Genomic DNA, 14,251 nt, shown 5'->3' with positions numbered 1-14,251 from the left:
TTTTTTTTTTCTTTCCTATATACATAATATGTCGCCTCTGTGCATCCCAAAACTGAGAATCCAGACATGCTGGCAAGGTCCCTCTCTCTCTCTCTCTCTGTCTCTGTTGCTCCCTCTCTCTCTCACACTCACACACACACACACACACACACACACACACACACACACACACACACACAGTTCCTTCACTGGCTGAGTGTTCAGGACATAATGGGTGCGCCTGCTTGGTCAGCTGAACCTGAAACTGGCACTAAACTATATGATGGACAGAGTAAGACAGAGGGAGAACAAGGAGGGTGGGGAGGAAAGGAAGATGGATTGTACACCAGGAGGGAGAAGGAAAAAGAAGGGAGGAGAGGAAACAAATTATGAAAGATTTTAGAAGGAAGGGATGGACAGGCTGGGAAAAAGATGAAGGAGAGGAAAGAGAGAAGTGGAGGAGGACAGGAACAAAGAGCGAGAAGAGAAACTGACTGAAGATTGATAGACAACATCAAACTAAATAAATGTCAAATTTTTCAGCGTATTCCTGTTCTTCATGTGCCTTCTTTCATTTGAGCGATTCAGCTGTGATCTCTTAAAGGAAGTGAAATCCAAAATTTAAGGCTATAACCCCTTAAAATGAAGCAGGTTTACTTGTTGCTCCCTATGCTGGTAGCCTTATTATGGACATTCTTGAACAGTTAAACTAAAGCTTGATTTTTGTGCTTGTCAGGTTGTTTCTGCTTCTTGAGTCGTCGTGCGACCTCTCAGAATTTATCTTGACCCCCAGACTGGAAACCACTGAACTAAGATATCTGATTCAAACTGAAACTAGAGCCACACAAACACAATGTTTGCAGTTTAACTTTTTTTTTCCATTGGGTGAATTGGGAGAATTCTTGTGGTTTGCATTTTTATAACAAATTGGACGGTTAAAGTGGACTAAATTCTGTCAAAACATAAGATTTTAAGTGTTTGAGAACATGAGTTTTTTACATTTTTACCATTTGACTCACTGGGAAGAGCATGAGATTAATCTACCATTTTTTAGTACTTTAGTAAATATTGTAACATACTGATATCATATCAATGCCTTAATAAGTGAAGTTTGTTGGCTCATTAGACCCATAAACTTAGATAAATATTAAACACTAATATCATAGCTTTTAAACTTATTTACAGCTAAATGGTGGCAAACTATATGTAACTGTAAAACCATTTATTGGAAGTTGTAATAAACCTTAATTTACTGCATTTCTCTGACAAGCAGAAATATCTGGGATCCACATGTTTATGATTTACTTGAGTAAAAAGTGAAGGGACAGGTGGTAGTGAGCCTGGATGTGAGCTATAAAAGAAGTGTGAAAGGCTCGTAAAGAGTCCAGAACATCTGAAACATTGTGATACCGACGCCGCTGCGGATAGTGTCAGTTCAACAGAATACAGGTTGAAAATAAAATATGGTTTTATGAAGTTTGAACAAAGATAAAAATGAAACATCTGTTTGCTCTATCTGAAATATGAAGGGGGGGGGGGGGGGGTATGTATGGTGAAAAAGGCAAGATGTTCTTTACAGCTAAGAACAACTAAAAAAAAAAAGTGTCTCTGACTGATAAAAAAGTATTAAAAACAAACCATGAATGAAATAATTCTGTAAAAACTCTAAAATATAAGACAAAGCCCCAGTCATAAAATGTTGACAGCCACATTTTTATAGCCCAGTTTTTGTGTGTGTGTGTCTCCTCAGCAAGAGGTTGGTCACAATTTCAAAAAAAAAACTAAACTAAAAGAAAGTGAAAGTACAGTTTCTAAGTTGATCTGACAGCCCTGAATCCTCTTTAGGTTCTCGGCAGCACTGGAGGAGAGGACAACTGACTTCAAATACATATCTGACCATATGTGAGATATATATTTCTGTAAATACAAACAAGAAGAATCCAGCTTATATAAGGAGTTCAGCTGTTTAACTGTGGCCTCAATCTTCAGGTGAACAACTACACGTCTGCACATGTGCATCAGACATCTGAGAGGACATGGAGGAGCATCGAATTTGATATCTGTCCTCTTAGAAATAAGTGGTTGGTTGTGGTGTGCCCGAATACAAATACATTATTTGGCAAAGCACAAATAGTGTTTTTTTTTTTGTTTTGTTTTTTTTTTTTACGAATATTTGTTTCATACAAATATTTTTAAAAGTATTTGTTAGGTAGAGGTCTGTCTGCGAAGAGGTGAAGAGTAAAGTTTTAGCTCAGTAATCAGCACAGTCGTCTTTGATCTGGGAGACTCCAGTTCGAGACCCGGTTTGGGGACCTCCTTCATAAGGTAGTTTATTCATAAACACTTATTGTAACACTTTAATTTTCTAAAATTAAAAGCGTAATAAAAGGAAAAACAGGATTTTTAAGCCTCTTTCCACTTTTATTCGAATACAAATACAAATAATTTTTGCTGCCTCAACAAATACAGATACAAATACAAATACTGGACTCTCTGCACATCCCTATACTGTACTTTTAGTTTTTTTGAGGTGGCACAGCTTCACAATCACATGTATACTTTAATGCTGACACGAAACCACATTAAGTATATAAAACTGTAACTGAATGACACTTTATGGACAAAAAACAAAACAATATTAAGATGTTGATCCCAGAAGCTTCTCAGCAGGAGCTACTTATTGTTGTGTTTTATGAGTCTATACATGTTTGATGATCATTTTGCAATAACTTAACATCAAAAATTGTACTTCTCTCTTACTGAGCACTTGCCATTATTCGTCCTCACCATGAATCACTTTATTGATAACTGCAAAGGGATAAAATTGCTGGTAGGAAGAAAGAAAAAAACAAAGAAAACAGAGAAAAACAAACTGCTTCAGTTTTTTTTTAACTGTATGTCAGGAGTATTATTTTCTGTGCATGAACTCCTTTTTTTTCCCAGAAAAAAAAACTCCTAAAAAATAAACATTGTGGAATGTATCTCAGAGAGACAGACAGACGGAGTAGAAAGAAACAGATAAACAGAGAGGGATAACGAGACACAGAGAAAGAGAGATGGCTGAAGACAGTCAGTCTGTTTGCTCAGCTGATGCTGCTGCTGCTGCTGCAGGTGTTTCTCTTGCAGCCAATGAAAAAACGTGTGGCCTCGGACACTTTTTTCTAATCTGTCTGATGATAAAAAAAGAAGAAGAAAAAGAAGAAGAGCGGGGGGAAAAAAAGGCCTCTTTGTTAAAGCGCAAAGAGAACATGAAGAGGAATGGGTTTGTTTTAGCCTCGTTAGTGTTGACAGAGGTGTGAGTTATTGAGTTAATAACATTGCTGTGTATTTGTGTGCGAGAGAGTCTGCGACCATGCCTATCACTCGTTATACACACACGCACATACACACAAAGAGCCACAGGTGACTGCGAAGCCAAAGTAAACCAAAGGAGCGTACATGCAATCGTCTACCACAAATACAAATCTGTGTGTTTTCATGTGTTTGTACATATTTTTCTTTTCTGCCTGATGGAAGCTTCTATGTTATCTGATAAGCCCTGCAGTGGTGTGTGTGTGCAGGTACTGTAAATCAGTATTTAGTCCTGTGTTTTTCTACCAAACATACATTACTCCCAGGTGTCATAAATATTCTTAATCTGCTTCTTTCCCATCATCGCCCCTCCCCTCCTCCCATCTCCCTCCACCCACCTCCCCTCCTTTCCTGAGGCATATTAAATCCCAGCAATTGAAGAATAAATACGCCACATTAAAAACATAAGATATGAAATTGATTCATTCTTTTCTTTAAATAGCGTTATGAAAACAAGAGACTGCCGTTAATCAGCGGCAAGGTGGGGGACTGCTTTTTCTCGCGGGGCGGAGGCGTGCAGATGCTAGTTGCTGTGGGGCTCATCAGCTTTACGACGTAACGGCGGTACTTTATGGAGGCAGTGGAAACCATCGATTTATGCTGATGACTTTGCCTGTGTTCTGTAATGCAGCCATGACACGCTGTAAAGCTCTGATCAAGTTAGGGAGTGGAGGAGGGTGGCCTTTTTGCTGGAAAACAGGGCCATATACTCTGTGATGTAGTGGCTTTTACCGCCGTTTAACATATGGAGTCTTGCGGTTGGAAAGACGCAGGAGCCCATTCACTACTGTAAGCATCTTACTATTCAATGGCATCTCACAAATATATGGATATAGAGTATTTATATTTCAGGAGTTTATTGTTGTTATTGCTATTGGTGGAAGGCAGAATTAGTGTTTCAGTGAATCAGTTTTAAAGGGGACATATACTTTTTGTGATTTTTTTTTTTTTTTTTTTTTTTGTTAAACATGGTCAAAGTTCCAAAACTTGAGCTGAACTTATGTAAAAATGTCACCTTCAAGTAAAAAGCCAGGGCTTCTGCTCTGAATGCTTGTTGTCGGATCAGATTTCAGCTCAAACATGTAAGGATGTATTTGAGAAGTTTCCTGTCAAGAACAGGAAAGAAGAACCGAAATCCGACAACTATTGTTGTTGTTTACGTCGCCTCCCAAGCAGAAGCCTGCCGAGTAGCAGCTTGCAGAAGCTAACCAGTCAAAACAAAGTGGCCTCATTGGCAGGCGGGGCCTTAAAGAGACAGCAGCTAAAACGGCCTGTTCAGACAGAGGCTGAACTGAGGGGCTGCATAAAGGGCCAGAATAAGATAAATAAGGAGTTTTTCACTGTAAATCATGCAAAGATATTCCAGTAGAGCCCCAGAATACAAATAGAGAGCTGGAAATGTTCATGATGTGTCCTCCTTTAATAAATCAACAATGTTTATGTGTTTATGTGAAGCCTTGGATAACACTTATACAGCTCTTAATTGGTCCACCTCCAAATAATTAATTCTAATCAGTTGCTAGTGTAGGATAGACACTATTAGTCAGTGCACAAGAGGCCAACTGAACATGCAAAATATGAAATTTGTCTACAGGCAAGCAGCGATTCAATATACTGTAAATGGATAATAAAGTTTCCAATATTATACCACAGATGAATTTACTTTAGGAATTATGGACTAGTAAAATAAAGGATAACTTTTCCTAAATAGGCCTTTTTCACAGACGACATTTTGACATGTGACAGCGGTATAAGTATAAGCACAGGTGTAAATAATAAAAGAATGAATGACAGCTGATTTCCAGGTACCTGCTTCAGTTTCAGGGTCCTAAAAATGTCAGCTGTGAAAAAAGCCCATTCCCCCAAATAACAAAAAACATACTTTCTCACCTACCTTTAGTTGTATTTATTACATACATATACAAGAGCTGCTAATCAAGAGACGCTCTAACATATATAGACATAGATTTAAAAGCAATCAAACATTATTTTTATACTTTTATTATATTCCACTAGATTTCTGCAGCATATATAAGTACAGCACAAGTTCATTAAAATGAGATACTGTAAAAATAGCATCTGGTTTCTGCCTTTGCCAGGTTGGAGTTTGTCGTCCTTTGGAAACAGATAATTTACAAGAGTTTGGATGAAATTGAACAGACCAACACATCTCCTTCCAGCTGTGACAGATGTAATCTGTATCATTAACCTATCTCAGACAGCTCACCATGAAGAAACTTTCTTCTCACAACACTGACAGGAGTCTGCCCAATGTGTTTTTTTTTTTTTTTTTCAACATTTTGTTTGAAGAGTATAATTGCAAGTCTTTAGAGGACAGAACAAAAAATTCCTTCCAGCTGTGACACACGTAGCTGTATCATTATAACAGATTAACTGAGCCCAGACACCTCACCATGTGAAAACTTTCTTCAAATAGAAATGATAGAAGGCTCTCGTTCCGAAGAGTACCTATAATTGCGAGTCCTCGGAGGACAGAAAAGATGTTTTTGAAGGAATAACCACCTGGAGAGCATTTTAAGTTCATCCTTGATGTGTCCTGAGGAATCTGAGCGCACCACACGTCTACATGAATTTATACATAGTATTGTGATGGATCCTTAAAGTCGTTTGTTCTTAAAGAGACAGAGAGTAAAAAGACTTTGCGGTTTGAACACAGATGCTTCAGACTTTAACTTCTGAAAGGACACCTAAGAGGGAAGCTCGGGGGACGGCGTCGACTTCTACTGTGCAAGAACAAACGGTATTTAAGCATATGGCAGCACAAAAGAGCACCTGACATGAATCAGACACAAGGTCGCCCGAAGATCTCCTCTTTTAATACTTCCGCGGAGCCTGAGGTGTGGCTCTCCTACCTCTTTCACCAGTTGCTGATATCACAAGTGAAACTGAAATACAACTGGCAACCCTACTACTGGTGCCTGTTTTCCTTTTTCTGCTTCTTTTTTGTCTCTGCATAGTGTTTTTTTAGATGTAGGAATCATTGACAATGGTTCTGGAGATATAAAGAAGGGGATAACATGACAAAAATGGAAGGAAATGGTTTCCACATTCAGCTGTTTATAATATGTCAACTGCAGATATACAATTGAGAAATAGAATCTCTGTATAATATAAAATAAATAACAAAAAGAGCACAACTCAGCATATTTGTTATGCATCAAATTGCACCGCGCTCCTTTGCATGGAATTATATCTTCATCACCTAATTTGCTCACCTTCCCATCCCTCCGATGTATACCAAATCACTGTGCCAGTATGGAGACAACAGGTGTTGTGTTGCTTGCTCGCTGTCTAAACATGGCATGAAATGGGGTGATGATGACTCTATTTGTTTAAGCGTACTCTGTCACTCTGCGTAAGCGGGACGACATTAAATAGCGGGGCAGCATGGAAATGTTCCCTTTCCATCATTCATTACACAATTATGCTAAGCTCCATGCTTGACTATGAACCAGATGTTGTGTAATTAACCTCAATGTGAAGATAGTGTTCTGCCCCATTGTGTCTCACCTTCAAGAATGAAATGGAAACCGGGCTGAGGCCGAGATAAGGGGGTGGGGGGTACTCTGGAGGTTTCCACAGGCACCTGAACCAAACTGAACTGAGCCAAGTCCAACCTGGTCAAAACAGAGCTAAAACTAATTAAACATCATGCGCAGATAGTCTTCCATACTATTGTCTCTATAACCTTCAGCTTAAACCGTGAGAGGAGATGAAACCTCAAGCGGGGAGGGCAGATATGTGAAGGTGGACTTTGGTTTAGTGGGCAGCCGGGTGGACAGGATTTGGAATTTTAAAATATTACGATAACAAATGTCTAAAAATCGAAAATATCCCTTAATTTAAAGGCTACTGAAGGCTTCAACAGTAATTTAAACTCAACAAAACAGTAATTAGTCACTTGCATATGATGTTTAAAGAGGTTGATAGATCCCAAACAAAATCTATTCTCATCTGATGAAAATTGAACTTAATATATGATTTGTGCTACTTATTCTAACAGTATTCAGACTAAAAGATTGTTATGCAGAGCTGCATTTCCACACAGTGCCAGCTAGAGATATTAATATTGTGGTTTGTTATTAGTTTTTGTTTCATCCAGATATTAAAGTGGTTCCTTTAAGTCTAATTCTGCATCTAAAATGAAGTCATTTGAATATCACACTGACTTGAAAATGCTGAATTTTCTTGAAATACTAAATGGAGAAAAGTCTATCACCCTCTCTGCGTTTACTAAAATGTCAAACATGTGAGCTGAGTGTTCAGTAGTGTTTGTTTTGAGCTCAACGTGTATCTAATAAATCCTTCCATGCAAATGTGTTTGCGTGTCGTTTGATAAATGAGGTTTATTGTTCCCTTGGCTTTCATTCTGGCTGATTGACCTCTCAAATCTCCTGCAACATCTGTCACCTGGTCCGCTGCGGCATTAAGGTGGTGTGACAGAGCTCAGGGGTCAGAGTTCACTTCCCCATAATGCAACACTTCTATCAGGATTATTAATATGTTGAAACGACTCACGTCAAGGCAAGGTCGGTTAAATTACTACCTTACACGTCTTATACCATATAACAGTATCTAAGAAACATTATCAATCATTTTCCAAAAGATTAAGATGATCGTCAATATTTAGTAGCACTAACTGATGAAGGGTGATGAAATTTACTTTTCTTGTACGTGCAGATTCCTTTATTTGATCGTTCCTCGCTCCTCACTTGATCCAGAAATCATTCCAGTCCACCATCATGAAGGTCATATTTCTGCTCTGAGGATCGAGGAGAGATCTCTCCTGGGGAGGCTTGAGTAAGAACACATCACACCAACTTTTGCGGAAGTCTTTTACCAGCCAGCACACTCCTTTACTGGAAACCAGTTAGTAATTGGACAGTGCATCACTGCAGTCTTATACTGGAGTGGACAGACAGATTTATTTTATTTGTTTTCTGATTCATCATCTAGTTAAAAACTGTGAGTCTGTATCAACAAAAGAACCATAAACAACCTTCTTCTTTTATTAAAAAGATGTTTTCCTTTTTATGATCTGTTATTTCCCCCTTTAATTTTTTATCATAGATGATATTATAGTCAGGGAGAGGAGGATGAGAGTCTGTTGTCACTCAGCAAGAAACACATTTTAATTGCTTATCGTCATTTCCATTCAGTCACGTGTGAGGCTGGAAATCCCCGTGCGTTGGGTAGGAACTATAGTTCATGTGGAGATATATATTTACATAATTTCCACATTTCTGAAAACATTTGGCCTCATAAATAATGTATACAGTTTGTAAGACATTCTAATCATAATGTTATTAAATAATGGATTTACGATCAGAATATCAATAAATGCAGATGCAAAATAATTAATAAATAGAATAAACGCATTCTGCCAGCAGAAATAGTTCATGTGCATTCAGCAACTGAACAGAACTGATCTGTACACTGTATAAATACAGTGTATTCATGTTTATTCATGTGTATTCGTGTTTATTCTGCTCTGTTAGGGGTAACTGTACACCTTTATTTTTATTTGGACACTTCAAATGTGTTGACACAAAGTCCAAACCATCAAAGGTAGCTACAGAGCTATTAAAGTAGACTGACAGCAGATTCTGTCATCAGAAATGTCTTCACAAGACTGGAAAAGACGTCCTCATTCCTGTAAAATCGTGTTTCCTTGTTTACTCTCTCCTCACATCTTTTCCTTGTGTCTCTCCTTGCATCTTCAGTAGGTGGGACTAAGACGCAACGTGGATGGAATTAAAGGAATTAGTGTGTACTCACAGTGTAACTTCCAGCAACACTGTTCCTATACATTTCACCAGGACTCTACTGGCTTATCCATAGTCATCCTGTCCACTAGGGATGTGCAGAGATCTCAGTATTTGTATTTGTATCTGTATTTTTGGGGGCAGCAAAATTATTTGTATCTGTATTTGTATTCCAATAAAAGTGTAAAGAGGCTTAAAAATCCTGTTTTTGTTTCTGTGACACTTTTAATCCCCACACCGGGTCTTGAACTGGAGTCTCCCAGATCATAGACGACTGCGCTGACTACTGAGCTAAAACTTTACTCATCACCTCATTGCAGACAGACCTCTACCTATTTATACACCCATAACACAGAGACAGCACACCTTGTAACATGTAGAAAGGAACTTCAAAGGTGATTATTGCTTTGTATTTTTCATTTATTGCTTATTTTTTACAACCTAACTTTGTGGAAAGGAGAAGGGGAACAACAGGTTATGGAGAGTCCCTTGGCAGCACTTTGCTTGTGTCAGTAGCTCAGCTTTATCTCTGGGGAACACCCCCAACAAATAATAATTTAAATATTTGTATGAAACAAATATTCGTATAAAACCCACTATTTGTGCTTTGCAGAATAATGTATTTGTATTCAGGCACACTCCTACTGTTCACCATCTCCGCCATCCAAAGACAAGCTACTCTCTACTCTCTATCTTCAAATCTTTATGTCTCATTGTCATATTGGACTATTTGCTGTTCACAAAGCACCACTTTACAACTGACATCCACCACACCCCCTCAGGAGAAGGGAGCATTTGGTTCGGTGGTTAGCTTTTCACTGCAAGTACCAGTGTCATGTTGGAAAATGCACTCTGTGATCTCCTTGTGCAAGAGGCTGATGTGAGCAGTGGGCCAGCTGCTTCTCTCAGCACCCTCACTCCACTAGCCACACTGCCTTTAGAGGACCCTTCAGGGCCGGTGGGTGAAGGCGACTTGCCAGCATGTTCAAGAGATGAGAAAGCTCTGTCCTCACATGGACAACTAAGTGAAAAGTGCTCGACTGACACCAGCTGCACTTTCGCTCCCTTGCCTGTCACTATTGTTGACGTCAGTATTTCCCCGAGGCTTGATGTGGATGATGTTGTAGAGATGAGCTGCATTGGCTGCACCTGTTTGGCAGGCAGCACCTCCAACTCCTAGATCTAGCTGGTGATGGGAAGGGGCATTGTCATGTTTCCCCTTGATAGTTAGCATGTCCTTTGACAGAGATCGATAATACATGGCCAAGCTGGAAGATATAAACTATTAAGAATTTGTTTGTGTGACCAACTGCAACAAAAACTGCTGCCCAAAGAGCAATCCTCTCATCTACCATCATTCTAAAAGTACCCTTGATAAAACTATAAACAAGAGCAGTTTGCTAGATGGCTTCACATGCTAGCTCAGTAGCAAACTTTATGCATTATGTGGACTATATTAACTAGTAGCGATGTGCAGAAAGCCCAGTATTTGTATTTGTATCTGTGTTTGTTGAGGCAGCAAAATTATTTGTATCTGTATTCGAATAAAAGTGGAAAGAGGCTTAAAAATGACACTTTTAATTTTAGAAAATTAAAGTGTTACAATAAGTGTTTATGAATAAACTACCTTATGAAGGAGGTCCCCACACCAGGTCTCCAACTGGAGTCTCCCAGATCATAGACGACTGCGCTGATTACTGAACTAAAACTTAACTCATCACCTCATGCAGACAGACCTCTAACTAACACATATTTTTTAAAATACTTGTATGAAACAAATATTTGTAAAAAAAATCCATTATTTGTGCTTTGCCGAATAATGTATTTGTATTCAGGCACACCCCTATTAACTAGTTATGATTTAGTACTGATAGTCTTGACATTTGAAAACACAGCTCGTTATCTATTTCCTCAACTTTAAGCCGTTTGTACCCTGTGCAGCCTTATCTTTTGGTACCAAGAAACGATGGTAAAAGCCTTGCTACTGTTTTCGAGTTGACAAGACTACATGACAGCATGTCTTCACACTGCACATTAGGATGGCTCTGGGGATTCAAAGCAAGCCAGATGATGTATGTTTCTTTTATGAACCTCTGCCATTTTAATGGGTCACACCTCCATTCACGTCCAATTACAACTGAGTTAAACACTTTTTATTTTCTCACAGGAAATCCTTGCACCACATTTTTCACGAGATCACCCAAAAATTACAACAGGATTCTTGTCAGCTTTCATCTGATCCCCTTGCACTTCCCTAAATGTGCCACAAGCAGAAAGTGCCCTGATGGTTTATCCACATAAGTACAGCATTTGTCTGATTAAACCCCACTCATCACTATGTGGGCATGTACAGACTGTGTTTGATTGCCATCTTCCTGATGCTCCTCTTAGGCGAGGACACTTCCACCTTTCTAGAAGATTCTTATACAGCACACTGAGTAATCTCCTCCCCTCACACATTTCAGACGGTGGATTAGGACGGGCTAAGCAGGGCAATCTCTGTAACTTTCTGACATCGACAAACTGAAATCCACACCCACTTCACACAGTGATTGGTCAGCTGTGCAGAGATGAGAAAGGAGCCGGGTTTTTGAACTTCTCTCTCTAGCTCTTGTTTTTCATTCTCGACACGACTATTTCTGACACTTTTCATGTTAACAACCGAGTGCAACGCTGTGACCGCTTTCCAGGAGAGACTGTCTGATTGTCTCTCTCTTTTAGCCATTTGGAACAACTATAAACACATTCGATTCCCGACGTGATTAGAAAACACATCATAAGAAGCGGTTCTGAGTGACCGTGAATCGACCATTAGAGTGACGACATCCTGTTGTGTATCCACACACATCCACATAAAAGACCACAACAGCAGTCATGGCAGAAGGTCAGAGGGCCAAATCAATGTCTACGTTGTTATTGTCTCTGTCTCTGTGTGTCAATCATGCCAGTAGGAAGTCTCAGTAACATCCCTTCCAAGTGGGGCTACTATTTCAGCAGGAAGGGTCATGCAAATCAACACACAGCCCTCAACAGCTGTGTGTGTTTTTCCCTACAGCACCATGGATTCCCTTAATATTTTTGTGTGTGTGTGGTCTTTTGGTTGTGTTTATCTCTGCATCCTTATGTGTTTGTGTCTTTTTGCTGACCTGTAGCAGCTCCTCCTGGTCGCCGCCCACCTCCAGCACCACAGCAACCGACGCAAAGGGACGACTGGCCATCTGCTGTCGCTCTCTCATCAGCTGCTACAGAGTGAGACAGAAAAAAAAAAACAAAAAACGAAAAGGATTGTTAATATAACATATACTTTCAGGGAAAAATTTGTACAATAAGACCAAAGTCGCCTACTGTTGGCGACTGAGCAGCTCTACAGGCGCCAACAGGAGGTTAAGTGCCTTCGAGGGGAGAGCGTCGCTCAGTTTCTCCCTTACACCCATCTGGACGGTCAGAAACCAAATTGTTCATAATACTGCTTCTGGAACCGCCAACCATGTGTGATTAAGGAAGAAAAATGGCGGTAAAAAAGGAAGAAAATGGACAAACAGCAGGGTAAGAGGAAGAAAAAAAAAGTAGAAAGAGAGACAGAGAGAAGGACAGTAGAGGAAGAAAACAGGAAACAATGAAAGGAGGAGGAAGAGGAGGAGGGATGGGTACAAGTGGGGAGCAGAGATCAAAGCGGAACGGTTGATAGACGTGCAGGAGGAAGGTGAAGAGGGTTGGGGAATGGCAGGTGGTGATGGAGGGAGTCAGAGGGGGAGGAGGAGGGCAGGGAAACTTCATTAATGAGGAACTGTCAGATGAACAAAGGCAGACGGCGAGGCCTTTATCAGCATGAGGCCCGAACACCCCCCCCACCCCCACCCCGACTGAAAACACAAACACAGATACACAGAACAGGAAAAAAAAACATATTGGGAACACACAAACACAAAGGCCTCGATATTCCCACACACCGAAACACAAAGAAACACCAGCATCAGCAGAGAAAAGAGGTTTATCTGTACCTGAGGACACACACATAAGAAGTAAGTGGAAAAAAAAAAAAAAACAACACACTCACTGCCCCCTCATCTACCCCCCCCTCTCCATCAAAAGCCCTGTTTCCCAGCTTTTTCCACTTCACTACAGACATGTTAATGGGGTTTTGTTTCTACATTCAGCTCGGGGGTGGCCACCTGTTTCACGCAAAACAAACTCATTTCTGGCCGATTATGCGCCAAGCTCTAATCATCAGTATGTTGCTTGTTGTTTCGGCAAAAAGTGTGCCTGGTCACCCCCCCCCCCCACCCGCCGCCACTGCCACACATCCACAAACACCTCTGATTGGCCGGAAAGGCAAAGGGAGAATCTTGGATGTGACCCATGCAGAAGAGAAAAACTGAGTTTACAGCTGGAGATGGTTTTTCACTAAAGCTAAGATGAATAAGATAGAGATAAAAACATAAAAACAACCAAAAGATATACCAGCACCACACTTACTTCAACACATTGAGTTAGTTGGGAAGTTAGGGATTAGAAGAAAGATAGAAAAACAGACACAGCAAGAAAGAAAGAAAAAAAAGATGAAGCAAAGCAGAAAATTGCCAAAACAAAGAAAAAAAAGGAAAGAAAAATAAGCAGAAGGAGGATGTAGTGAGATTTAAGGAATAAAGTTTAGAATTGGAAGAATGAAAGTAAACAAAAAAAGAGGCAAAAACAGAAAAAAGCACTGAGATGGATTGAAAAATGAAAAGGAAATGAAGCACAAGAAGGTTGTGAGACGGAAGCAACAACAAAAAGAAAAGAAAGGGAAAGGTAAAGCAAAACAAAAAGAGAGAAAAAAAGAAGTGAACCACTCCTAAATGTCAATGGCCTCCACACTCTGTTACCCTCGACCTAAACTGAAGCGGCTCCCCGGTGGTACCCACCCTCCCCCTCGCCCGCCCCCCGTGTCCTCTCCTGTTGCTGAATAAAGGCTGTACACTGACATTAACTAGCTGTCAGGTGTTGTGCTTGTGTGCCGCCGGCTGCTGGCTTGTCAGTGTCAGACTCTTTAAGCATGAATGAATACTACACCTGTAGCAACATCGTAGCAGTCAGCCACTCTGGCGGCGGCGGCGAGCGCTCCGCTAGCGTGCCGCCGTGTCGGCTAATGTGAT

The 14,251-nt window shown here is 40.1% G+C and overlaps 1 protein-coding gene across 3 annotated transcripts in view; it reads right to left on the bottom strand.

Annotated features, from left to right (window-relative positions):
- The window catches only part of atrnl1a (attractin-like 1a), a 320,080-nt gene that overhangs the window by 42,649 nt on the left and 263,180 nt on the right, over positions 1 to 14,251 (bottom strand). For all 3 annotated transcript variants that reach the window (XM_042432657.1, XM_042432659.1, XM_042432658.1), the window contains one exon: positions 12,263 to 12,358. In XM_042432657.1, the coding sequence (XP_042288591.1) occupies positions 12,263 to 12,358 (96 nt within the window). The remainder of the gene's footprint in view (positions 1 to 12,262; positions 12,359 to 14,251) is intronic.

Source organism: Thunnus maccoyii, chromosome 14 (assembly GCF_910596095.1).
Source record: "Thunnus maccoyii chromosome 14, fThuMac1.1, whole genome shotgun sequence".
In the NCBI taxonomy this organism is placed as follows: domain Eukaryota; kingdom Metazoa; phylum Chordata; class Actinopteri; order Scombriformes; family Scombridae; genus Thunnus; species Thunnus maccoyii.
Note: the sequence above shows the minus strand (reverse complement) of the source record. Positions and strands in the feature narration are given on the sequence as shown.